At 41.1% G+C, this 25,201-nt stretch overlaps 1 protein-coding gene across 1 annotated transcript in view; it reads right to left on the reverse strand.

Annotated features, from left to right (window-relative positions):
* Positions 1–6,625: 6,625 nt before the first annotated feature.
* The window catches only part of THOC2 (THO complex subunit 2), a 165,620-nt gene continuing 147,044 nt past the window's right edge, over positions 6,626–25,201 (reverse strand). Inside the window, exons 34-39 of the mRNA XM_056541081.1 lie at positions 24,005–24,142; positions 22,539–22,605; positions 20,587–20,738; positions 17,111–17,187; positions 15,370–15,432; positions 6,626–7,471 (exon numbers count right to left, since the gene is read on the reverse strand). Coding sequence (XP_056397056.1) covers positions 15,405–15,432; positions 17,111–17,187; positions 20,587–20,738; positions 22,539–22,605; positions 24,005–24,142 — 462 coding nt within the window. The 3' untranslated portion in view covers positions 6,626–7,471; positions 15,370–15,404. The remainder of the gene's footprint in view (positions 7,472–15,369; positions 15,433–17,110; positions 17,188–20,586; positions 20,739–22,538; positions 22,606–24,004; positions 24,143–25,201) is intronic.

Consider the following 25,201-nt stretch of genomic DNA (forward strand, 5'->3'; position numbering starts at 1 on the left):
TTGTTATAGTAGCACTAGCTACCCAAAATCTTCAGTTAAAATGTCAAACTTTGTCTTTTTTTTCTCATCGATTGTGAAGCCTTGGGGTCTCCTCATGCTTCAGCCAACTTAAGGCTATGCCATTCAGACACTATATGGTCTCCTCCTACAGACGCCACCTCCAGGCTCTCAACTAATTACCTAACCCCAAGGCCGTAGCCTGGGGTGCAAAACACCTCTAAATAGTATCCCCTAAAACATAACTTTTATTATATATCCAATTAAAATAAAATTAATGTAAACCCAGTGAGATAAATATTAAAAATGGAATGTCAGGTAGGTTAGTTCTTGTGAGATCTGAGCATCATTTTTCGCCGTCTCTACGGCGTTTTCAAGAGGCAAACTGTGGGTTGCCACAGTTTGCCTCTTGAAAACGCCGTGGAGACGGCGAAACGTGTAGAGGCGGCAATCTAGTGTTTTTAGTTGGTGTTAGAGTAGGCGCACAGGGCTACTGCAGAACCCTTGACAGTGGAGCAATGATGCTCAGATCTCACAAGCACTAACCTACCTGACATCCCATTTTTAATATTTATCTCACTGGGTTTACATTAATTTTATTTTAATTGGATATATAATAAAAGTTATGTTTTAGGGGATACTATTTAGAGGTGTTTTGCACCCCAGGCTACGGCCTTGGGGTTAGGTAATTAGTTGTGTTCCTTGGCCTCTATAGTCCCCTTTTGGTCTTATTGGGTTTTTGTTACCTCCAGGCTCTGTCATTGTGCTGCCATGTGACTCCTTGTTAGATTAGGTCCTTTGTACCCACATGCCGTGGCCCGGGGCACTAAAACTTGGGAGATGAAAGTTCCATTTCAAAATCCTCAATATCAATATCTTAGATTTTGATTTAAAATTCTTATATTTCAATGGTCTCCTAATGCTCCAGCCTACTCCAGGCTGTGCCATTCAGGGAATATATGGTTTACTGATGCTGCTGGGACTGGGTCTGGGAATAAAAATTTTGTTATGGTAGCACACACTACCCTAAATCTTCAGTTTAACGTGTTTAGGACGTAGGGCGTCCCTGTACGCCCGGTGTTTAAAACGCATCCCACAGGGTCGGTCCCGGCTGCTAACAATAGCCGGGACCCTGGGCTAACAACGCGCGGCACCGATCGTTGTGCCGCGCGCTATTAACCCTTCAGACGCGGCAATCAAAGTTGACCGCCGCATCTGAAAGTGAAAGTAAACTCTTCCCGGCAGCTCAGTCGGGCTGATCGGGACATCGCGATAAAATCGCGATGTCCCGATCAGCTAGGACGCGAGCGGAGACCCTCTTACCTTGCTCCGTCGCACCCGATCAGTGTTTGATTGCAAAAAGGTAAATTTAACCCCTTCTCTAATAAAAGTTTGAATCACCCCCTTTTCCCATTAAAAAAAACTGTAAATAAAAATAAACATATGTAGTATTGCCGCATGCGGAAATGTCCGAACTATAAAAACGTGTTGCTATTCTAATTGTTCTTTTATTCTATTTTTTTTTTTTTTTTAACAAACAAGTAACCCTAATACCCAGGATGCTTGTTTGACTGCAATATACCCTCAATGCGCCACAGTCATCATCCATATTGTTTTCCCTAGAAACTGATGGAGCAGCTCCATTTCGGGACCACTCTCTCTTCCATTGCCTAGACCAACACAGCTGCTGTTTGGGTTCAGATGCAAGGCTGCCAGAGGATCTTAGGAGAGTTGCCATACTCTTTCAATGTGCTAAACAGTGTTGTGCCTGCAGCACAACACAAATAGGTGAGTAAGATACCATTCACCTATACAAGTCAATTTCCACTGCTTTCATTTGTACAGATATATATCTATACAAGGGAATATATATGCGATTGTTGTTTGGGTCAAATGCAAGTTCCAACCTCCACGTATATCTAAGTCTGATAATATATATTTTGTGATTTTACCATAATTTACGGCACTTAGTGCCATTGTCTGTTCCTATTTTTTCTTATATATTCTGCACCACACCTCTATAGGCCATAAACAAATGGAACTACAACTCCCAGTATGTGTCATCCAGGAGTCTTCAGTCTGTTGTATAATACCAGCATGCTGTCTCTGTAGTCTTCTGGGGGTTGTAGTTCACCACACATCTACAGGGCACACACCAATACAACTCTCAGCATTCCCTGGTTGGGAAACACTAATATACACACACATAACAGGGACTACAACTTCCAGCATGTCATTCAGGAGTCTTCAGTCTGTGGTATAACACCAGCATGCTGCCTCTATAGTCTCCTGGGGGTTGTAGTTCACCACACCTCTATAGAGCACACACAAATGGGACTACAACTCCCAGCATGTGTCATTCAGGAGTCTTCAGTCAGTGGTATATCAGCAGCATGCTGCCTCTGTAGTCTCCTGGGGGTTGGAGTTTACAACACCTCTATAATCTCAGTAGTCTCCTGGAAGTTGTAGTTCACCACACCTCTACAGGGCAAACACCAGTGTCTCCCAACCAGGGTGCCTCCAGATGTTCCAAAACTACTACTACCAGCATTCCCTGGTTGGGAAACATTAGTATACACACATATAACAGGGACTACAACTCCCAGCATGTGTCATTCAGGAGTCCCGTCCCCCCCACCACCTCCTTCACACACAGAAAACATCCCCAATCTGAGCTTTAGTCCCCTGCTCTGGCTTCTTTTCCCCATGGAAACATGCATCCTCCGAAGGCAGAGCAGGGGAGAGAGGACGTACACGGCTTCTCATCTCCCCTCCCCCTGCTCTGCCTTCTTTCTCCCATGCAAGACTTGCATCCTCTGGGAGGGGGAGATTAGGGGGCATGGCTTCTCTCTCCCATGCAGACCTGTGTCCTCTACTCTGCCTTCGCTTCACCCAGCACAAGCTTCGGAAACCTTCAGAGAGCTGAGGGGAGGAACGGTCGCAAGTCTGCACGAGTCGCAGATTTCCACCTCACGGCGGGCAGGTGACTTCTTCAGGCATTTAGCCCTGCTTCGGGCAAGCAGCGCTAAATGCCGGAAGACTTCACACAAGACTTGATGGGGGCACATCATCTGCATTTGCGATCAAACCAGACCCCCCTCCCCCCGCCAGAGCCCATTACCTTTATGTCCAATAGAGCCCATGATGGGGGCATTGTATGGGAGGGGCGCATGATGGGGGCATTATATGGGAGGGATGCATGCGGCTCAGCTGCTACCTCCAGTGGCCCCCAAATAATTTGAGTTTGAGACCCCTGCTTTACAGCTTCCTGTATCGTACACATAATTCCATCAAGTATTGTATCGAGAAAGCTGAGCATTTTCTGTCACTGACCGTGGGCACTAACACTACAGCAACTGCAAGTTACCCTATCAATGGCTGTGGAGCAAACATTATGAAACAACCTATAAGGGTATGTAAACAAGGAAATGTCTATGTAAAGTTAACTGCAGGATTGCCTTGACCTTTCGTAAGGTGACTGATTGATATTAACTATTGAATGATCATATGCATGGAATACAGACATGACCATAAATGTTGGCACCCCTGAAAATTTTCAAGAAAAAGGAGAATTTTTATACTTCCTGTAAAATCTTTCTCAGAGAATCCATTGGGGAACACAGGAACCATGGGTATATCTTGCTGACACTAAGTCTTAATTATAAAAAAAAAAAAAAATCGGCAGTCAGGATATACTGACTTTGAGCTAATCAGTTTAGTCCCAAAGCAGTAGGAGGAATCCGACAATTAACAAGAGAGTCCGAAAAAGGCCCAGACAAAGAAAAATAATCAACGGAACCAGCACACAGACAGGAAATAGTCTCCCAGGACAACTAACTAAAAATGAGCGGATGGGTACTGTGTCCCCCAATGGATCCTCCGAGAAAGATCTTACAGTAAGCATAACTTTTTTTTTTTTTTATATATCTCCTTTTCTCGTTTGACTCCATTGGGGGACACAGGAACCGTGGGACATACCAAAGCAGTCCCCGGGGTGGGAAAACAAAACCCAACCAGGAAATCAGGCGGATGGCAACGCCACCGCTGCCTGCAGCACTTTGCACACCAAACCAGCATCAGCAGACGCAGAAGTGTGCATCTGGTAAAACTTGGAGAACGTGTGCACGGACAACCAAGTGGCCACTTTACACAGCTGCAGGGTCGGAGCCCTGTTGAATACTGCCCAAGAGTCCCCAACAGAGCGAGTGGAGTAAGTCATAACCTGGAAAGGGGGAGCCTTCCCCTTAGAACGATAGGCCTCTTATATGGCAAACCGGAACCACCGGGATAGTGTCTCCTTAGAAGCTGGAGAGCCCTTGTGCCAACTTCCAGAATGACGAACAGCGAATCAGAGCGCCGAAAGGAAGAAGTGACCGAGAGGTAAACACGCAGAGCTCTGACCACGTCCAAGTTTAGGAGGGAGCGCTCCTTAAGGTGAGACGGAGCTGGGCAAAAGGAGGGAAGGACAATATCCTCGTTCAGATGAAAAGAGGAGACCACCTTCGGCAGAAAAAGAAGGTACCGGTCGAAGCACAGCCTTGTCCTGGTGAAGAACCAGAAAGGGGGTCGGCAGGAGAGAGCAGCCAGTTCGGACACCCGCCGGATGGAAGTCACGGCAACGAGAAAGGACACCTTCCAAGAAAGGAAGCGCAGAGAGATTTCCCGAAGGGAGATCCCAAGGCGGAGTGGGAGACCTATAGGGAGGAATCTTGTGTGCCACACCCTGAAGGAAGGTGCGAACATTAGGATCAGAAGCCAGGGGGCGCTGAAAAAGAATGAAAAGCGCTGAAATCTGCCCCTTGAGGGAACTAAGTGCCAAACGAGTTTCCAGCCCAGACTGCAGAAAAGAAAGTAGGTTAGTCAAGGAAAAAATAAAGGGAGACAGGGAACGGGCCTCGCACCACCGAAAATAAGCACGCCAGGTCCTATGATAAATCCTGGCAAAGGACGGTTTACACGCCCGACACATGGTGCGAATGACTTGGAGAGAGAAACCGCGAGCCCTCAGCACCGTGGTTTCAAAAGCCACACCGTCGAACGTAACGGCAGTGAATTGGGGTAGCAGAGTGGACCTTGAGAGAGAAGAGCGCGCCGATCCAGGAGTCGAATGGGTACATCCGCTACAAGATGAACCACGTCCGCGAATTACGAGAGCCGGGGCCAATCTGGCGCCACTAGAATTGCTGAGACGTCTTCTGCCTTGAGCTTCCTTATGACCCTGGGCAGGAGGGGAAGCGGAGGAAAGAGGTAAGGGAGGGCGAACTGTGACCATAGCAAAACATGTGTTACTGCAATCCTTTTCTGTGGGAAAAACTTCATTTTCTAGAAGATTCTCAGGGGTGCCAACATTTACGGCCATGACTGTATATCTATAGCTTTGACTGCAGCTGTTGCTTAAAAGGAAAAAACTGTCAGCAAGTTCACCACACTAAACCCAATACACTGGGTTATAGTGTGGGTAAATAGGAGTTGATACAGGGGTCACTTTTTTTCCATCCAGTAGCCACTGAGTTATGTGGCTGTAAAGTTCCTTACTTCTGTCTATAATAAACGCTTCAAGGCGGGACCCCTGCTGGCCGTCTGCTTCAGCCTCCCGCACAGAAGCTTCTAAGCCCGCTCCCGTTTTATAAAAATTCATTATCTTCAACTCCATGGCCTAGCGACGTGGAGTCACATATTCCGAGGCGCAGCGTTCTGATTGCAGAGCGCATGTGCATGATGGTGTGAGTGTACGGCTATTGAAGTATCGCTACCCCCGACTTCCGCGTGTAGCGAGGGACTGGCGCATGCGCAGTGGCACTGCGCAGAGCAACAACAGTACGCCAAGCTTGTACGTCATGCGCTCTGCAATCAGAGCGCCGTGCTCAGGGGATGTGTGTCGCTAGGACGCGGAGTTGAAGATAATGAATATTTATAAGATGGGGCGGGGCTTAAAAGCTTCAGTGCGGGAGGCTGAAGCAGACAGCTGGTGGGGGTTCCGCCTTGAAGCGCATATTATAGACAGATGTAAGGAACTTTACACGCACATAACTCGGCAGCTACTGGACAAAAAAAATAAAAAGTAAATGACCCCTGTATCAACTCCTGTTCACCCACACTATAACCCAGTGTATTAGGTTTAGTGTGGGTGAAATTGCTGACAGTTTTCCTCTAAAGGGTTAATCCACTGGCCAGCGTTCAAAACTAAATGTTCCGAACTGTTTTCGAACTGCGGGGTCGGCTATGGCCCCTCAATGCGAGTCTATGGGAGTGGGCATGACAACTTGCATTGAGGGGCATGGCCGTGATGTCACAAGGGGGGTGGCAGACCCCTGCAGCGAGACAACAGCGTTTAATAGTTAAAATCAATTTGTTCAAGTAGTTTCAAGGATGTCCCGGCCTAATACAGAAGTGATCATTTTAGAATGTCCAGTGAATTTAAGTAAGGCAGCATCTACAAAAGTGTTATTTTAGACTATTATTGTTGGATGATTAACATACTCAAGTTGGCAGAGTGCTGGGTCCAGTTTTATTGTAGAAATTTAATAGAATATAAATCATAAATGTGAATATGCAGCAATCCATGTAATTTGGCCAGTAAAATGGTGTATATAAAATAAGGCACAATACACAAATGATTTACGACCCATTGAGAAAACTATTGTTTATTTAGAAAAAAAAGCTTACACTGGTAGAATTCAGCAGTTAAAAATTTCTTTTAAAAAAGTCTTTGAAACTTTTCACACTATAGTTCGGCGGTACAAAGCTCCTGTACTTTTATATTTTAATCCTAATTTCTCGCGAGTGATATTTATTCTCCCTTGATTAAAAAAATACATTAAATGACAAAACAGAATTGTGTTTGGGGACAGTCAAGTAAAAGGAGTGCTTTCCACTTTCTTGATCAGACACAAGTTCTACATAATATACAAACAATTGCTCTCAGTTAGCATGGAAACTGTGCTCCACACACCTTACAAACAGGTCAGGTAATAAATAAAACGGAGGTTAAATGAGGTAAATTCAAAATCTGTTGAATAACTGTTTATTTTCGGTTGCAACAATTAAAAAAAGATGCATTCCATATGGCAAATTTTTCAGGCAGTTTTTTTTTTCTTTTTTGCTCTCTTGGATGATCTAAAGAAACTCTGTACACAAAAAAAATGGAACCTTGTTTGCACTGTGGCAATTCTCTGTAGCACATTGTGCTTAAAATTATGGAATAGGTAAACACTTTCAGCCATGTACTGAAAATAATATGTATAAGAAAACTAGCAACACATTAAAATACAATAAAGCACAACTTGAACATTATCTTGATGGTGGGGGGAAAAAAAAAAAAAAGAAAAGAAAGAAAACTGAAATCAATAATTTAAGAAGATGCAATTGGGCCTCTTCATTGAGAAATAACTGTGCAATTAATATTGTGATAAATACACGCCTGGATACATCTTGCCATCATCCAGCTGCAGGATCCGATGTAATAATGTGTATTCTGCAGAGAGAAAAAAAAATGTAGTTAAACTTGTTTCATTGTTTCAAAAAAATAAAAAGCAGCTGGCTTGTGTACAGTCATGTAAAAAGAGGAGTGTGTCTAGATGCCCCATATTACTTATATACTAAGGGGTTCTGACCTTCTTTCTCCCTCTTCTCCCCACTTAACATTAGGGTAATAAATTGAGACATCACATAGACAGCTCCATCCTGAGGGAACTGAAATTATCATTCTCTCTCACTAAAACCCCTATACACAGTGCTCATATCGAGTCCAGCAGCTGCTTTTGCATCCATATGGTTGCTAGGGAATAGTTAATGATGTAATTGCAATTCTTACGCAGAGAATTCACTGCGTAGAAGACCAATGATCAAAATGCATACTAAAACAGAACGTTTATTCAAAGTTACTTAAAAACCTACAACAAAAATAAAAGTCAAAGACAAAATCTTGGTGATCAAGGCGACCTGCTGCAATTATTAACACTATGGAGGGAATTTATTAATTCACTCTGCCTGGATTTAGGTATCAAAAAGTTTAACATTTTTGTGCAGGACCTGGGCCTGTTTTGCACAAAATATTTTGTGACTTAACCTTTAACATATATACCCACTTCTGGCAATTGATAAGGGTGACCAGAACCCAATTTGATAAACAACCCTAGGTGAAATTGTATAAAATATAATACCAACTAGAAGACACCAATTAGGCTAAGATAAAACTTAACTTTTACTTAAATAATATTAAATGATCACAGATAGTGTACACATAAATGACATAACTCAGAAAAGGGGAGGGATCAGGGGTACAGATGAGGCCCTAACCTAGAAGACCCTAATACAAAAATGTATCCTATTTACTAGGTGTGGAATAGGGAGAGGGATATCTAACAAACATAGGATACAATATAGTACAAGTGGCAAAACCTCTTTCCAACGCGTTTCGCTAGGGCTGGGTGGTATACCGGTTCATACCGAATACCGACATTTTTGTGCTGCACGATATGAATTTTAACCCATACCGCAATACTGGTTTGGCCCCTCCCCCTCGGGAATGAATGAATTAGCCAAGCGCTGCGCTGTCCCCACATCGGGGAACTAATCATATGTTGCCCGCGAGCGCTGTTCTGCCCCCAATTATCAGCCTAGCGCTGTCCCCATCCCCATCCTCCTGTTTGTTGCGGCCGCTGGCACTGACACTCTATACCAGTGGTCTTCAACCTGCGGACCTCCAGATGTTGCAAAACTACAACTCTCAGCATGCATGCTGGGAGTTGTAGTTTTGCAACATATAGAGGTCGGCAGGTTGAAGACCACTGCTCTATACTGTGTGGCATCCCTATGCCCGGGCTGCAAAAAATAAAATAAACTATCTTACCTACCGTTGGTCAGGTACCGGCCTCATCTGCTTCCTAGGGAATGGAACGTCGAACAGCCATCAGCCTATCACCGGCTGCAGCGATGTTCCGCCTCAGCCGCTGATAGGCTGAGCCCACTGTCATGTAAGAAGCCGTCCAGAGCTCCTTACATTACAGTGGGCTCAGCCTATCAGCGGCCGAGGCAGAACATCCCTGTGGCCGGTGATAGGCTGTCCGACGTTCCCGTCCCCAGCGTAAGGCCGACGTCGGAGCATGCGTTAATTTATTTTGTTTACCTTGTGTCAGCGCTGGCGCCGCAACAAACAGCACGAGCAGGGCAGCGTTAGCGGGTGACGTTAATATTTACCCCGATTGGGGCAGCGCTGGGCTGATAATTTTGGGGGGGGGGGGGGGGGGGGGCAAAACAGCGCTGGGCTGATAATTTGGGGGGGGGGGGGGGGAGGAGGAAAAGGAAATACCGTTATATACCGTGGAACCGCCGAAAGTTACAAAAATACTGTGATACACACATTTGGTCATACCGCCCAGCCCTACGTTTCGCCCCTAATGTCACAGTGGCTCATCAGGGATAAGAGGAAACCACAATATATTACATACAAATAGATGTAGTGTACCATAAACACATTAATTACGATTCATTAAGATGACATAGAACTGGATAGGATAGTTAGCTGGGTGTCCAAAATAAAAGGTGTAAAACGAGTCTGTGTCAGTCAGAGTCAAATGCACGTCACATATGTAAGAAAGTTAATAGAATATAGGAATATAGTACAATAAGACCCACTTAAAAATACAACATTATTTTGACATCACAAAATATGTGACCATAAAAGCAGGCCAAAATCTGTAGATGAGTTGATATAGGGCCACGCCTTAACTTGATAAGGTAAGGGAAAATTGACTCTTCCACCAAAAAAGTGGTTGGGGGACACAAGCTCCTAATATTAATGTGAACAGATGACTGAACGGCAAATGGCAAAGGACAGGTCAAATCAAGATACTGATGACCTCTGGTGATACCCCCTAGATTTGGGGGACCCGTAGAGCCTAAAGACAGGACCTTCTGGTAAACCATATAGATAAGGTAATATGAAATACCGGACCGTAGATGGGGAAATTATGTTCCATCAGAGCACACTGATGTTTTCTTGAGCTGCAGGGATCCTGTATTCGCCAGGAGGAAGCAGTCTCTTATCCCTGATGAGCGCCTGTGACATTAGGGGGCGAAATGCGTTGGCAAGAGAGGTTTTGCCACTTGTACTATATTGCATCCTATGTTTGTTATATACCCCTCTCCCCATTCCACACCTAGTAAATAGGAGACATTTTTGTATTAGGGTCTTCTAGGTTAGGGCCTCACCTGTACCCCTGATCCCTCCCCTTTTCTGAGTTATGTCATTTATGTGTAGCCCATCTGTGATCATTTAATATTATTTAAGTAAAAGTTAAGTTTTATCTTAGCCTAATTGGTGTCTTCTAGTTGGTATTATATTAACCTCTAACATGCACCAAATATACACCTAATAACTAGGGTAAATGGTAGCTGAAATGTATGCTCTGTGCTGGTGTATATTCTGATGGCACCTTCAGATGCATTTGCCCTAATGACATGGCACAGGATTAAGAATGTCCTATTAGCGTTACGGGGCGGAATGCCAAGACAGTGGAATTGAGCTAAGGGCTTAACCGGCTCCGGGGGAACTAATTGCGCTCCTATAGAGCTTCAGCTGTGCCCTCACCAGAAGAAACTGAGGAATACTTGAATCTTTTCCTGGTCTATATGTCAGGTATTTCAGGGCAAGGGGGCAAATGAGACTATATGCTGAACTTTTTCTACGTTGTGTAATTGAACTGTGTGTATTGGTCTCACTGAAGTGTATTTGCAGAGGTGAAGTGGCATTAGGAGTCTAGTTAGCCAGGGGGGAGAAAGGAGAAAGACATTGATATGGAAGCGGCAGCAGCTAAGAGACGGGCTAAGGCATTAGCTAAAGCTTTGGCGATTCAGGAGGCTGTGGTAGCTGAAACGTTTTCAGGAGGGCTAGCAATGCGATTAAATAAAGTCGTGGCTAAGCTGATCCATTCAGACCAAACTGGCTTTATACAAACTAGATCAACCGCAACAAATATCAGGCGTCTTTTCTTGAGTTTACATGTGCCTCCCGACTCCCCCAAAGACAGGGCCATATTTGCTTTAGATGCACAAAAAGCGTATGATTCAGTAGAATGGCCCTGTCTCTGGGCGACTCTGGAGGCAATGGGATTTGGCCCAAAGTTTATTTCTTGGATCAGACTTATATAAAAATCCATCTGCACGGATTAGGGTAAATGGACAGCTTTCTCAAAACTTCTTACTGTATCGCTGAACAAGACAGGGCTGCCGATTGTCCCCGCTGTTATTTGCAATCGTAATGGAGCCACTGGCCAAATTTATTCGGAGTAGTCCAGAGATCAAAGATTTTCAATATGGCGAGTATCAAAATAAGATTTCGTTATATGCGGACAATGCTTTGTTGTTTTTGAATGATATGGGGCCTTCATTGAAAGCAGTTCTAGAGGGGTTTACTCGCTTTAGCAGGCTCTCGGGAATTGCTATAAACTGGGACAAATCATATTTAATGCCATTAGATAGAACAATTTCCCATGTACAGGTGAATGATTATCTAATCATAGAATGTGCTAAAGTATTTGGGTAAAGAGATAACATCTTCCATTTCCGATAATGAGTCATTAAATATAATGCCATTGCTTAACCGCATTAAAGGACATCTGCAGCGCTGGTACTTAAAAAAATAAAAATAAAGTTTACCTCATCTGATAGCTCATTAAAAGACCTTTCCAAAGATACTTGTCCAAAACGGTCCAGCCGTTCTCTGGTAATTGCCAACCAAAGCAGCCATGTCATAAAGACTACATTTTCCATGACCCCCTGCTCCTGCCTCCTGTGAGCTGTTGCTCTCCCCCCAAGGAAATTATAATAAATTATAATAAAGTAACGCCCACAGCTCCTTCCCTTGTGGTTCTCCCCTGTCCAATAGGAGAGCTGGCTGCGGCTGCCTGGAAAACAGCTTACATAGCTATAATGTACAGTGTGGAGTTGCAGGGGTGCCTCCAGCTGTTGAAAAACTACAACTTCCAGCATATCTGGACAGCCAACGGCTGTCAGGACATGCTGGGAGTTGTGGTTTGCAACAGCTGGAGGTGCTCTGGTTAGGAAACACTGGAAAGGGGGAGAGGGGGGAGCCGGCCATGCTGAAGCTGATTGCAGACACAGGCTCTGTTTCTGCTCACATCCAAACGGCTCAGCTCACAGCCCTGAAACTCCCCTACTGTGCTCTCAGCCAATTAGAGAAGAGCACATAACAGCCTAATGAATATGTATGAGGTTGGAAGAGCTGCAGGGGGAGTGAAGGATCCTGAGAGTTTGTGACGTAGCGTTGACCTAGCTGACAGCCCCATAGGGAATAACAGGTAGACGCTACTCACATTAGAGCCCCAGGCAGCAACTTCCTGTGACAGCAAAGCAGCTAAACTGTGCAGAAAAGGTAATGGAGCACAATTAGTAAGTTGCATAACTTCTTATTTAATGACATTAGAGCACTACTTCATTAGCACTGCAGTTGTCCTTTAAGTATAAAAGGTACTGCCTGGCGGAAACTTGGTCTATCCCCGGTGGGAAGAATCAACCTTGTTAAAATGATTGTGATGCCACAGTCACTGTATTTTTAATATAAAATACATTCAGACTTTTTAAGAGGATTAATACCCAATTTCGCGATTTGATTTGGAATGGGCGAAAACCTAAATTAAAACTAGAATATCTACAACGTCAAAAACAGGAGGGAGGTCTGGCTTTGCCCAACCGATGGCTGTACTTTTTAGCAGCACACAGTCTCAGCATTTTAGGGGATGGGACAAACTCAGACCTCCTTAATCCAGATATGACTATTATAGCAAGAGCCCTATCCTGTAATAACTTAATTATGGCTTTGGAGAGAAATGTTTTTAAGGGGAAAAAGGACTCCTCTTTTCAAAATTTTATCTAATACATAAAATATGGTCTAAAGTGAAACAAATAGGGGGGTGGGTAAAATGAATGAATATACTCCATTATGGGACAACCCACTGCTCCCAGAAATAAATTGGAAGGTTTTGATTATTGGAGAAGATAGGGGGTGATTGGGGTAAAAGATCTTTTCAAACTGGATTGCTTTCGCTCTTTTAGGAATTTCCAGGAGGACTTCCAGATACCTGCTGAAGCGTTTTATAAATATCTACAGTTGAGGCACGTGATTGCTGCTCAGCGAAAGCAAATCTCCTTAACAATAAGAAGTGACCCAGTAGTAGATTTAATAATAAAAGAAGCGAAGCAGGGGGGCCTTATTTCCAGAATATATCAATTATTAGCTATAAAAGGATCTGAACAATCGGCTCCGGCATTTCTTAAATGGCAAATGCAGGTGAATACTAGCGATGAACAGTGGAAAACTGTTCTTAAGAATATCCCAATCCAAGCATTAGGAGAAAGGGCAAGGTTAACAAAGTTATATATTGTATATAGGTCTTATAGAACTCCGGCCCTTCTCTTTAAAATTGGATATCGAAATGATGCAAAATGCCCTCGCTGCTTGCAAGACTCTGCTGATATTACGCATATGTTTTGGGAATGCTTACATGCTCAAAGATATTGGAAATTAATTACAGAATATATTGGATCTATATGGGAAATTGAAGTACCCCTAGAATTAAAAACATGTATATTGGGATACTTGGATAATTTAAATACAGCAGTCTATACTAAACTAGCTCTGGGCAGACTATTATATAATGCGAGAAAATTTATAGCACAATTCTGGAAGAATCCAAAATTGCCAACCAAGATGCACTTTATTAAGAAGATGGAGAAGGTTGTTGCATGGGAGAGAGAGATATATTTTAAAAGGGGATTAGCAGATAAATTTATATTGATTTGGAATAACTGGATAAATAGAAGGTGATGCTGGTTTTGAGTAATGGAAGGACGGGGGAACCATTTTTTTTTGTTTTGTGTGTGTGTGTTTGCTTTTGGAAAACTTTCGGGGCATGTAGAGATTTGTGTTGAAAGCCTGTAATAATATAATAATAATAATACTGTTAGATCAATTAATTGTTGGTTTATGATTGTTGAAAATTGAAAGATGTGTTTTGTCTTAAAGAAAATACTCTATGTTAAGTTATGAAATGATCAATAAAAGGTTTGAAAAAAAAATAATAATAATGATTTCAACCAGTGATTCCTTTGCTTACTTTATCTTTCTATGGGGTTTCATACTAACCTTAGGGTATGCTCACCCAGGCAAAAAAAACAAAACAAAAGAAGGGGCTTCTACTGAGTAGAAATGTTAACAGTTGTGAAAAAAACAGGAGTGACATATCACTTAAAAAACAGTGTTTAAAAAATAAAATAAAAAAAAAAGTGATGTGTCAGAGTCTGTTTTTCAGATCTCTTTTTTTATTTTTTATATTTCCACTGAAGACGATAGCAGCTGGAAACCGCACATTTTTGCCTGTGTGAACATACCTTTTCAAAAGATTACCAAGTGAAATTCTGTGCAGAAGGGGCAAAGGGGAAAGCAGGAACTTTTAATTTTATCTTCTCTGCCGGTGTGTATTCAAATGACTAGGCAAGCAAAACAGCGTTTTAATGGATTGTGTAAACCGACACCATTAACAAACAGATCCTTTAAAACGAAAAGCAGAAGACTTGGTACAAGGCTCAGTCATTCCCTGGGTTGTCAAGTCATACACAAAGTCAAAAAATGTCTCCAAATTTCTAGTCACAGCTTAAATTTAAGTGTATCTCCAAAGTTTTAGGCAGTTTTATGAAAAAGGTCTGTAATAAAGCACAATACAGCAAATGGCCGTAATACTCTTATGAACAATAGAAATTCTTTGAAACCATTATAAAATATAATTTGGTCTCAAAATACCTTCACCAAGCCTCCTATACCTCAAAGTTTAGGAGACTGAGCTTCTGCACCCTTTGCCAACATGAGACCCATCACCATAGAATCACATTACACTGGGTCCTGTGTTGGTTACAGGTGCTATGGAGAATGAATAAAAAAAAAATTAAATTTCCCCAAATACTTAGTCATTCTGAAAATCTAAATCTTTCAAAATATATTTTGGATAACACTTTAAAACTGGTGGCCACTACCACCACCAAACAGAAAACATCATGTTCCATACTACAACCCATCACCCGCCTTGTCTATCATGTACCATTATGTATTGCTACTGCAGAAAACCCCTACCCTGCACATACACGTAGGAGACCTCAGTGTTTTACAATTAGAGCACTTTTGTTTCAGACAGAATTTATTTAAATCAGAAACAAAGGCCGGTTCTAAGGAATCAGACTGAAAGGGAATTTTGGTAAATCCACTATTCTCTAAGTGTTAAGTTAGTGGGATGGTGTGGGGACGCTAAAGAACCAACCTAAACCCACAAATCATACAATGAGTTTTCAAGTCATAATTACCTCAAATAAACCAAGAGCAGTAGACGCAGACATCATTATCTGTGCTTATCTGAAGATTTATGAGTAAACCTTTAGTTAAGGAAACTTAAGTAATCTTGCTGTATAACTGTTTTTGGTCACTTTGTATACCCTAAAAAAGAAGTCCCATCAAAACAAAAATAGTAAAGAAAACTTCAGATGACGGAGCAAAAAATGATCATAATACATCCCTTTATATGGAAAAATAAAAATGTTATAGGTATCAGAAGGTAGTAAAATAAAATAAAAGCTATATAAATTAGATATCCTTGTAACCGTATGGACCTACAGAATAAAGATAAATTGTCACATTTACGGAAAAGTGCACTGCGTAGAATCGTAAGCCCCCCCCCCCCAAAGTTTTTTTCAATTTTGCCCCACAATTTTTTTTTCTGGTTTCGCCGTAGATTTTGTGGTGAAATGATTGATGTCATTACAAAGTGAAATTGGTGGCGCAGAAAAAAAAAAGCCATTATATGGGTCTGTAGGTGCAAAATTAAAAGTGTTATGATTTTTAGAAGTAATGAGATAATGTGCAAAAATGAAAAATGGCCTGGTCCTTAAGGGGTTAAAATGTGTGCTTTTTTTCCAAAAGGAAGGAAAGCCATGCTAACAAAAGCAAACAATGCACCAAACACAAGTCACTAAACCAACAAGTGAATTAACCCCTTAAGGACTGAGCGTTTTTCCACTTTCATTTTTTCCTCCTTTCCTTTTACAAATCATAACCCTTTCAATTTTGCACCTAAAAATCCATATGATGGCTTATTTATTGCGCCACCAATTCTACTTTGTAATGACATCAATCATTTTACCCAAAAATCTACGGCGAAACGGAAAAAAATAATTGTGCGACAAAATTGCTGAAAAAACGCCATTCTGTAATTTTTGGGGGCTTTCCCTTTATTCTGTCGGTCCATAAGATTAAAATGATACCTTACTTATATAGGTTTGATTTTGTCATCTTCTGATCCCTATAACGGACTTATTGATCGCTTTTTATTCATTGTTTTCATGATATAAAAAGTGAATAAAACAAAACACGCTATTTTGGACTTTGGAATTTTTTTTCTCCTACACCATTGACCGAGCGGTTTAATTAACGATATATTTTCATAATTCAGATATTTTTGCATGCGGCGATACCACATGTTTATTTTTATTTACAATTTTTTTTTATTTTATTTTTAATTGGAAAAGGGGGGTGATTCAAACTTTTATTTGGGAAGGGGTTAAAACACACACTGATCTTTTAAATAGATCTTTGTTATCCCATACGATAACAGATCAATTATTCTGCTGCTTGACTGCTCATGCATGGATCTCAGGCACTGAGCAGTCATTCGTCGATCGGACACCAGGAGGCAGGTAAGGGGACCGCGGCGGTCCCAAACAGTCCACTGAGCTAGCCGGGAGCAGTTTAGTTTCACTTTAGACGCTTCGATCAACTTTGAATGCCGCGTCTAAAGGGTTAAGAGCGTACGCCGTGCGCTATTAGCCATGGGTCTGGCCGTTGCTAGGTGCTATGACTGGCCCTGCGTTATAGAAAGGGAGTGGACTCAGGGCGTACAGGTACGCCCTGCATCGTTAAAGTGGTTGTCTCCTTTGCTTTATTTTATATATGGGAGAAAAAAAAAAATCATCTTGACCTGCAAAGTCTAAAAATAAATGTAATTCTCTATGTAAGAGTCCAGCAAGAGACTAGCTTTGTAAAAAAGGATATTGTTTTTTCTCTTCTTTTCCTCCTGCACTCTCACGTTTCTCTTTTTTCTCAGATTTTTCTTTGTCATGTCGCGATTCCTTTAAGAAAAAGACAAAAAGGCAGAAGTGACATTAACTCAATCCAGAAACAGAATTGACTTTATGCTGATAAAAATAATCCCTAAGGTTATAGATTTCGTTCTTTGCTTTGCCTACTGGAATTCATTAGTTCCATCTGATCTGGATGACTTCAAACAATAAGTGTGACACTACATTAACTTGTTACTAGTCTCTGGCTAAAAAATGATAAAAATAAGGAGGAAAGAACAGTTGCACCAAGAACTGTACATATTTGTGCATGCTTACCATATAAACATATACCTTATTTATCGGCGTATTACATGCACCCTTATTTTAAGAAGGAAATTTCAGTAAAAAAGAAAAAATTACCATAAATTACTTGGAAGCTCTAAATTAACCTCCCCTTTATCAGGCTTTGTGCCACATAATTTTCCCCCCTCTGATTACCCCTGTGCCACACATCTTTGCCCTCACTGACTCCTCCCCCCCACCCCACACACATATCTTTGCCCTCACTGATTCCCAAACCCCCACTGATCCCCTGCACATCTTACTCTTCACATCTTTCCCCCAGCTGATTGTACCACATCATTTGTACCAGTCTGATCCCCTACTTTTATTTTGTATTTTACCCTACCTGGCCTGCATGCTCCAGTCATTACAGCAGCCGCTGGTTAAAAGTGGCTGCGGCAGGACTACAGATCCTGAAAAAACAGCCGGCGCTGCGACCACTCTAAATCACTGACCATATACGGCTGCCAGGACATCTCCCCCACTCCCCCGTTGATCCCCAGCTTGTATTTAGTTTTTTTTACCCCTTACCTGGCCTGCACGCTACAGCATGCTCAGGTTCCGGCAGCATCTGGGGCTGCACAACGTCAGGGACGTCACCTCAGATGCCGGCGGAACCTGAGCCTGCCGGAGCACGCGGGCCAGGTAAGGGGTAAAAAAAAAAAAACTAAATACAAGTGGGGAGGGATCACCGGAGGGGTAAATTTCCTGGCAGCGATCGCTGGTCAGTGATTTAGAGTGGCCATAGCGCTGGCTGTTTGTTCAGGATCTGCAGTCTGGCCACGGCCACTTTAAAACAGTGACCAGCGGCGGCTGCAATGACGGGAGTAAGATTTATCAGTGTATGACACGCAGGTAGAGATTTAGCTTAATATTTTAGTTTAAAAAGTGCATGTTATACGCAGATAAATATGGTATGTTTAATTTTGGTCTTGGAAAGGTGTATGTTAAGGGGAGGCAATGGGTATTGCTAAAGATTTCTTATAGAGTTTCCTCTTCAAATCTATAGAACATAAGCTGTACAGGATAAGGCTTCATTTCCTAGCTTATTAATTGAGGAGTCAAGTTAATGTAACTGGCAAGATGTGTTATTTGGGCACTGTATGGTAACATTATCTGTACATATCTATAAGACTATGTCACTTTATTTGGACATTACATAATATACCATATGGTAATTAGGGGGTCCAAAAAAGGCACTGCAAAGGGAGAAAACCTAACACCAGTCCTTATCAAAATAATTTATTAAAGGGGTTATCCAGGGAAAAACTTGTTTTATATATATATATATATATATATATATATATATAATCCCAAAATAAAGCAGCACTACTTATCCAGTCCAACCAAAAAATTGGTGCCAGCGTCCCAAAGGACTTGATCAGAGTCCATCCAAGATAAAAACCAGATACAGGCGCAGCACTCCAACAAAATAAGTGATTTAATGTCTCATGTCAGCATTACAACGTTTCAGCTCCTCCTGGAGCCTTTTTCAAGCATGCTTGAAAAAGGCTCCAGGAGGAGCTGAAACGTTGTAATGCTGACATGAGACATTAAATCACTTATTTTGTTGGAGTGCTGCGCCTGTATCTGGTTTATATATATATATATATATATATATATATATATATATATATATATATATATATATATATATATATATAATATATACTGGCTCCAGAAAGTTAAACAGTTTTGTAAATTACTTCTATTAAAAAATCTTAATCCTTTCAGTACATATGAGCTTCTGAAGTTAAGGTTGTTCTTTTCTGTCTAAGTCCTCTCTGATGACATGTGTCTTGGGAAACACCCAGTTTAGAAGCAATTCCCCATAGCAAACCTCTTCTAAACTGGGCGTTTCCCGAGACACCTGTCATCAGAGAGCACTTAGAAAAGAACAACCTTAAACTTCAGCAGCTCATAAGTACTGAAAGGATTAAGATTTTTTAATAGAAGTAATTTACTAAATTTTTATTATAATATCATTACCTCCCCACAAGGGCCCTGTGGAAGGAGATATTTATGTATTTGATCTATATTATTTATATTTATTTTATGTCTCACTTGTAATTATTTTATATTCAATTTTGTACATCATTTAAAGTGAAGCACAGTCCGACTTTATTTTTTCTGTAATTTATATCATCATGTACCATTTATGGTATTAGTCTAGAGGCATTTGGTACCCCTTTTCTCCTTTTATACATTAATTTACAAAACTGTTTAACTTTCTGGAGCCAGTTGATATATAAAAAAAAAGTTTTCCTGGAATACCCCTTTAAGTCACAAGTCACCACCATCATAACCAGAGTACCAGAAATGAAAACACTTAGAACAGACCATGGCACACATTGTCTTTGTTCAAGGTAAAACATACTGATGGACACGTTTTTCATTTAACGACACCTTTACAAAAGGAGATACAATCAGATGTGATATTTTGTGCATTAAAACCAGTTATTTTAAGCCAGATCCCTTCCACATCATTGCCAATGAAAAAGCAGGTCAATGGTGAATGTCTTTTGGGTTTTTATGGTGTACATTAGACAATGATCTCATATGTTGTGTCTATTCTTAGCATATAGATCTGCTGCTTTTCAGAGTATATATGCAAACTTTATTCACCAAAAAGACTATTCTATTAGCCTCCACTGGCCAGTGTATATGCTGTGCAATATGTGTTTTCTTTTGCAGTGAAAGCCTATTGCCAACATATTACATTATATGTCTAAACAGTCTGTTGTATTGCAGCTTTCTGTTGAAACCAAGAGTTGATTTTCATTTTATATATGCGCGCGCACACACACACACACACACACACACACCTCCCACTTATCCGGATGCTGTGAAGTTATTAACCTGCATCTGTCTGCCACATCTGTCTTGCAGCATAAGGTCAAAAGAGATCTGGTGTTTTAGTAGGCAACCAATACCATGCTATTTCTGACACAATCTGCTGTATAGTCCACAAACCACATGTATTTATAGAAACATCTGACTAACACGGACTAAAGATGTCTGACTGTGTAGCTTGACTTCTGTAAGGCCGCTTGTCCCTTTATCTGCTGTCAGAAAAGGTCAACCACAAAAAAAATTTAAAAAAAATACACCATACACAAAATATACCTTTTTGCTGCTGGAAGAACTTTTCTCCATCTTGTCCGATTTCATTATCTCTGCCTTTTCTTTATTTGAGGATTTAGACTTGTTTCGGTCTTTTTCATTTGAGCGAGGAGAATCAGATGGGCTCTCGCTTTTACTGTGTTTGGAGGAACCACCTAGAACAGTGATGAAAATGGGGTATTTCATGGATTAAAAGGGTTCTTTGGGGAACTAAACCCATAGCCCATCCATTTATTCTCATCAACCTAATTGTCTAAATATCATTCATTAGCTATACAGAGACGTTTCCCCTCTTTGGTTGTCACTTACATGCATTAGGTGAGGGAATTACATCATCCAGCCATCCACTCTGTCCCTCTCTGAAAGCAGCCCCCACCTCCTGAGAGAGACAGGCCATGTGGTTTCTGCCCTGCAATGATGAGTCATGCTCCCTTTAGTGCAAGAACTGGGAAGTGTGTGCAGCCTCAGTGAATCAGACACTGAATCTCTCTCTGCTGCTCAGAGAAGGAGGGTGTAGGCTGGTAAAGCAGAGCTGCAATGATTGCCAACCTTCTCTCCACTTGCCTATATCTCTCAGCAAAGAATATCAAGCAGCCAAAGACGACAACAGGGGCCACAGGAGCCATGAATATCAGGCAGGATGATTTACAGGGAACATATCCAGGTGTGGTGGCTTTGAAGTTCTTTTTTTTTTTTATACATATGTATATGTAGATAATACATTATATACAGTCATGGCTGTAAATGTTGGCACCCCTGAAAATGTTCTAGAAGTATTTCTCACAGAAAAGGATTGCAGTAACACATGTTTTGCTATACACATTTTTATTCCCTTTGTATGTATTGGAACAAAACCTAAAAAGGGAGGAAAAAAGCAAATTGGACATAATGTCAAACCAAACTGCAAAAATGGGCTGGACAAAATGATTGGCACCCTTAACTTAATATTTGGTTGCACACCCTTTGGAAAAAAAATAACTGAAATCAGTCGCTTCCTATAAGCATCAATAAGCTTCTCACACCAGAATGTAGGACCACTCTTCCTTTGCAAACTGCTCCAGGTCTCTCCTATTGGAAGGGTGCCTTTTCCAAACAGCAATTTTAAGATCTCTCCACAGGTGTTAGATCTGGACTCATTGCTGCCACTTCAGAACTCTCCAGCACTTCGTTGCCATCCATTTCTGGGTGCTTTTTGACATATGTTTGGGGTCATTGTCCTGCTGGAAGACCCAAGATCTTGGATGCAAACCCAGCATTCTAACACTGGGCTGTACAGTGTGACCCAAAATTCATTGGTAATCCTCAGATTTCATGATGCCTTGCACACATTCAAGGCACCAAGTGCCAGAGGCAGCAAAACAACCTCAAAAACATCATTGAACTTCCACCATATTTCACTGTAGGTACTGTGTTCTTTTCTTTGTAAGCCTTATTCCATTTTCGGTAAACAGTAGAATGATGTGCTTTACCAAAAAGCTCTATCTTGGTCTCATCTGTCCACAAGACGTTTTCCCAGAAGGATTTTGGCTTACTCAAGTTCATTTTGGCAAAATATAGCCTTGCTTTTTTATGTCTCTGTGTCAGCAGTGGGGTCCTCCTGGGTCTCCTGCCATAGCGTTTAATTTCATTTAAATGACGATGGATAGTTCACGCTGATACTGATGCTCCCTGAGAACAGGTAAAACCTTTTCTGCTTCCCAGATAACATCTTTAAGTAACACAATCACGCCTGATTTTCGTATAGGCCCATGTGCACCAGGTGCACCTAATGCTGCCAATGCCCCCACACTGAAATCTATGCCAGCTAGGAACTGACATAGATTTCAGCTACAATGTAGGTCTGTGTGCAAGGATGTTAAACTCCCCCTGACAATTGCTGACAAGATGTTTATTCAAGTTGAAAAGCATACATATCCCCATCATCATACAAGATTTTGAGATATTCTGAAACTCACTAGTTCCATTCTCCTCTTTGCGTCTTTTTGACTCCTGGTTCACTTCACGGTCGCTGTTTGAATGATCCTGTTGTGTAACAAAAGGGATGACAAATGTTAGCAAAAAGTATGTTACTAAGTCATTACGCAATATCAGTTAACTTACATGTTTAAATAAAAACTTCATATTCTTAAAATTTTAACTTTTAAATATTTTTGAATGACATTTTGGGGCTTCAGAACCAATTACCAGGTTTCCCTAGTGTTACAGAAACACCACACAATGGTTTCAACATACAATGGCCATCCTGGAAGTAAATAACATTGCAAATTAAGGGTCCACTGTAAATGTATATAAAAAAAGCACAGATTAGGATAAGAAAAAAAATCATTAGAAGCAGTTAAGCTCAGTATGGAAATAACATATTGGACATTGAGCATGTATACCCGTGAAACATGCTCAATGTCCATGTTTTATTTGTAAACTGAAATTTACTGCTAATAATTGATCACAGCTTAAACCTACTGCTGCATGCATCACGGACTCCCATTGCTTCCCAGAAGCATTATAAGTTGATGCTGTATTCACCATAGGATAACCCATGAGAGGCTATTTTAAGATGAATTCATTGCATATGAGCCCAGTATCTCAGGTGTCACTGTTCTATTTAAAATACTCCAAAATATACCACTGCAATGGTGCATAATAATAAAGAATTAAGAAATATAAATAGTGTGGCAATCTACAAACATTCCAGATGTATGGATAAGAAATAATACTCTGTAGTTCCTTACAGCTGTGCTCAGTCAATTGAATTTTTATTAAAATCTGCAGCTTCAAATCTGGTGCATAAAATATGTGCAGTATACTGCTCATGTGAATAGACCCTTGGTAGTAGCTGAGCCTACTTTTACAGTTTACCCAATTGAGTGAATTATACGAGGCTAAAATACCAGGCATAGATTATTGTTGAAGTAGTAGTATAAACAAAGACCGGTGAGTGACTAGAAAACTGCTGGAAATGGATCTTAACATTCAATTGTGAGCAACCTGGGTTTTCAGGAATAAGATCCACACCAGGTCCACACCAGGTGCATGGACATAATGTAAGGACAGTGAACACATCTCCCGAGATATCTTGCACCAGACTCATTTCATTCTCTAGGACCAAGTCCTACATCAGGAAGAGGTATTCTTGTCCTGTACTCCATAAAACTGTCAAGTGTTATTTAGTGTACATTGTGTAAATCATAATGCTTAGTGTTTTTTTTTTTTTCTTTAATACAGTGCAGTTCTAGTGACCGGATTATTGGTCCTGTGTGAATAACTAGAGAGGATAAAGCATTTTAACAAAGTGGACACCTATGCGGTGATAAAATACTCCTTACTGCAACTAAAAATATTAAAAAAATTCAGAAACCACTGGGAATTTTTTTTTTATCTGGTCAAATAAAACTAGAAATATCAGATAAAATATGAAACAAACCCTTTTTCTCTCTTTTCTTTCTTTTTCCTCCTTTTTCTCTCTCTCACGAGAACGTTCTCTTGATTTATCGACCTCTTTCTTCTCTACTTCTCTCTCTTTGCTCTTGGATGTTGGCGGGGTAGTGTGGTTTGTGTAGTGCTGTTGAATGAACAAGATGTTGCAAAATTACAGTTTCCCACAAAGCCATACTATAGATCAACATCAATCTGCAAGTATGTTATCTCATGAAGACCATTTCAACAGAATCTTTATTTAGCAGTTTATTAGCACCGTTCACATGTACCAGAAAAGATGTCCATTAATGAGAATTCTATTCCCTCTAGAAGACATGAGCGCTGGATCTTAAAAGTAAACTAAAAGCAAACTGCACTTTAACTATTCACACCTTGTTCTAAATCTATGTTTGATGTATACTATAAAAATATGGCCTTAACATATGCAACAGTATGCCCATTGACAATTGATGAACAGTTGGTATGGCTTCAGGGAGAACGCCGGCTCCACCATTTGATGCGTTTACGATTGTTGGGTATGCTGCTAGGGTATGTTCACACTGAGGAATTGGGGCGGAAATCACTCTGAAGATTTCCACCCCAAAATACAGTTTTTTGTCCCGCTCAGAATTAGCAGCGATTTTGCACGGTATTCCGTGCGGAAATGCAGGTTTCATGCGGAGGAGAAGAGGAGGAGTATCAAGAGTGGGAGGAGTTCCAGCGGCCATTTCCACAGACTGATTTTCAGGGGCGTTTCCACTCATTTTTGCTGAAAATTTTGCGTTTTTCTCAGGGAGAGATTATTCACAGACTCTGAATACAGTCACAGAATCAGAAATGAGAATCTCAAAATGGCTGCTGAATAAAAAGTGGGTGGAGAGTGGGCGTAATATATGTATTTTTTTTATTCATAAACACTCCTTTTTTTTCCATGTGGAAATTCCACGCAAATTCCACACGAATTCCGCGTGGAAATTATTCTGACTGAAAAAAACAAAAACAACATTGATCTCTATGGGAGAACCACGCGGATTACGCCTGAAATAAAGAAAATGTTCTTTCTTCAAGCGGAACATACTTCCTCGTCAGAATTCTGCTTGAGGAAATTCCTCAGTGTGAACTGAGGGGCAGAAATTCTGCACAACTCTATGGGGATTTCACTGCTGAATGATTTGGAGAGGAAAAAGCGAGCAGAATTACTCGT

The sequence above is a fragment of the Hyla sarda genome, chromosome 9 (genome assembly GCF_029499605.1).
Source record: "Hyla sarda isolate aHylSar1 chromosome 9, aHylSar1.hap1, whole genome shotgun sequence".
Lineage (NCBI taxonomy): Eukaryota > Metazoa > Chordata > Amphibia > Anura > Hylidae > Hyla > Hyla sarda.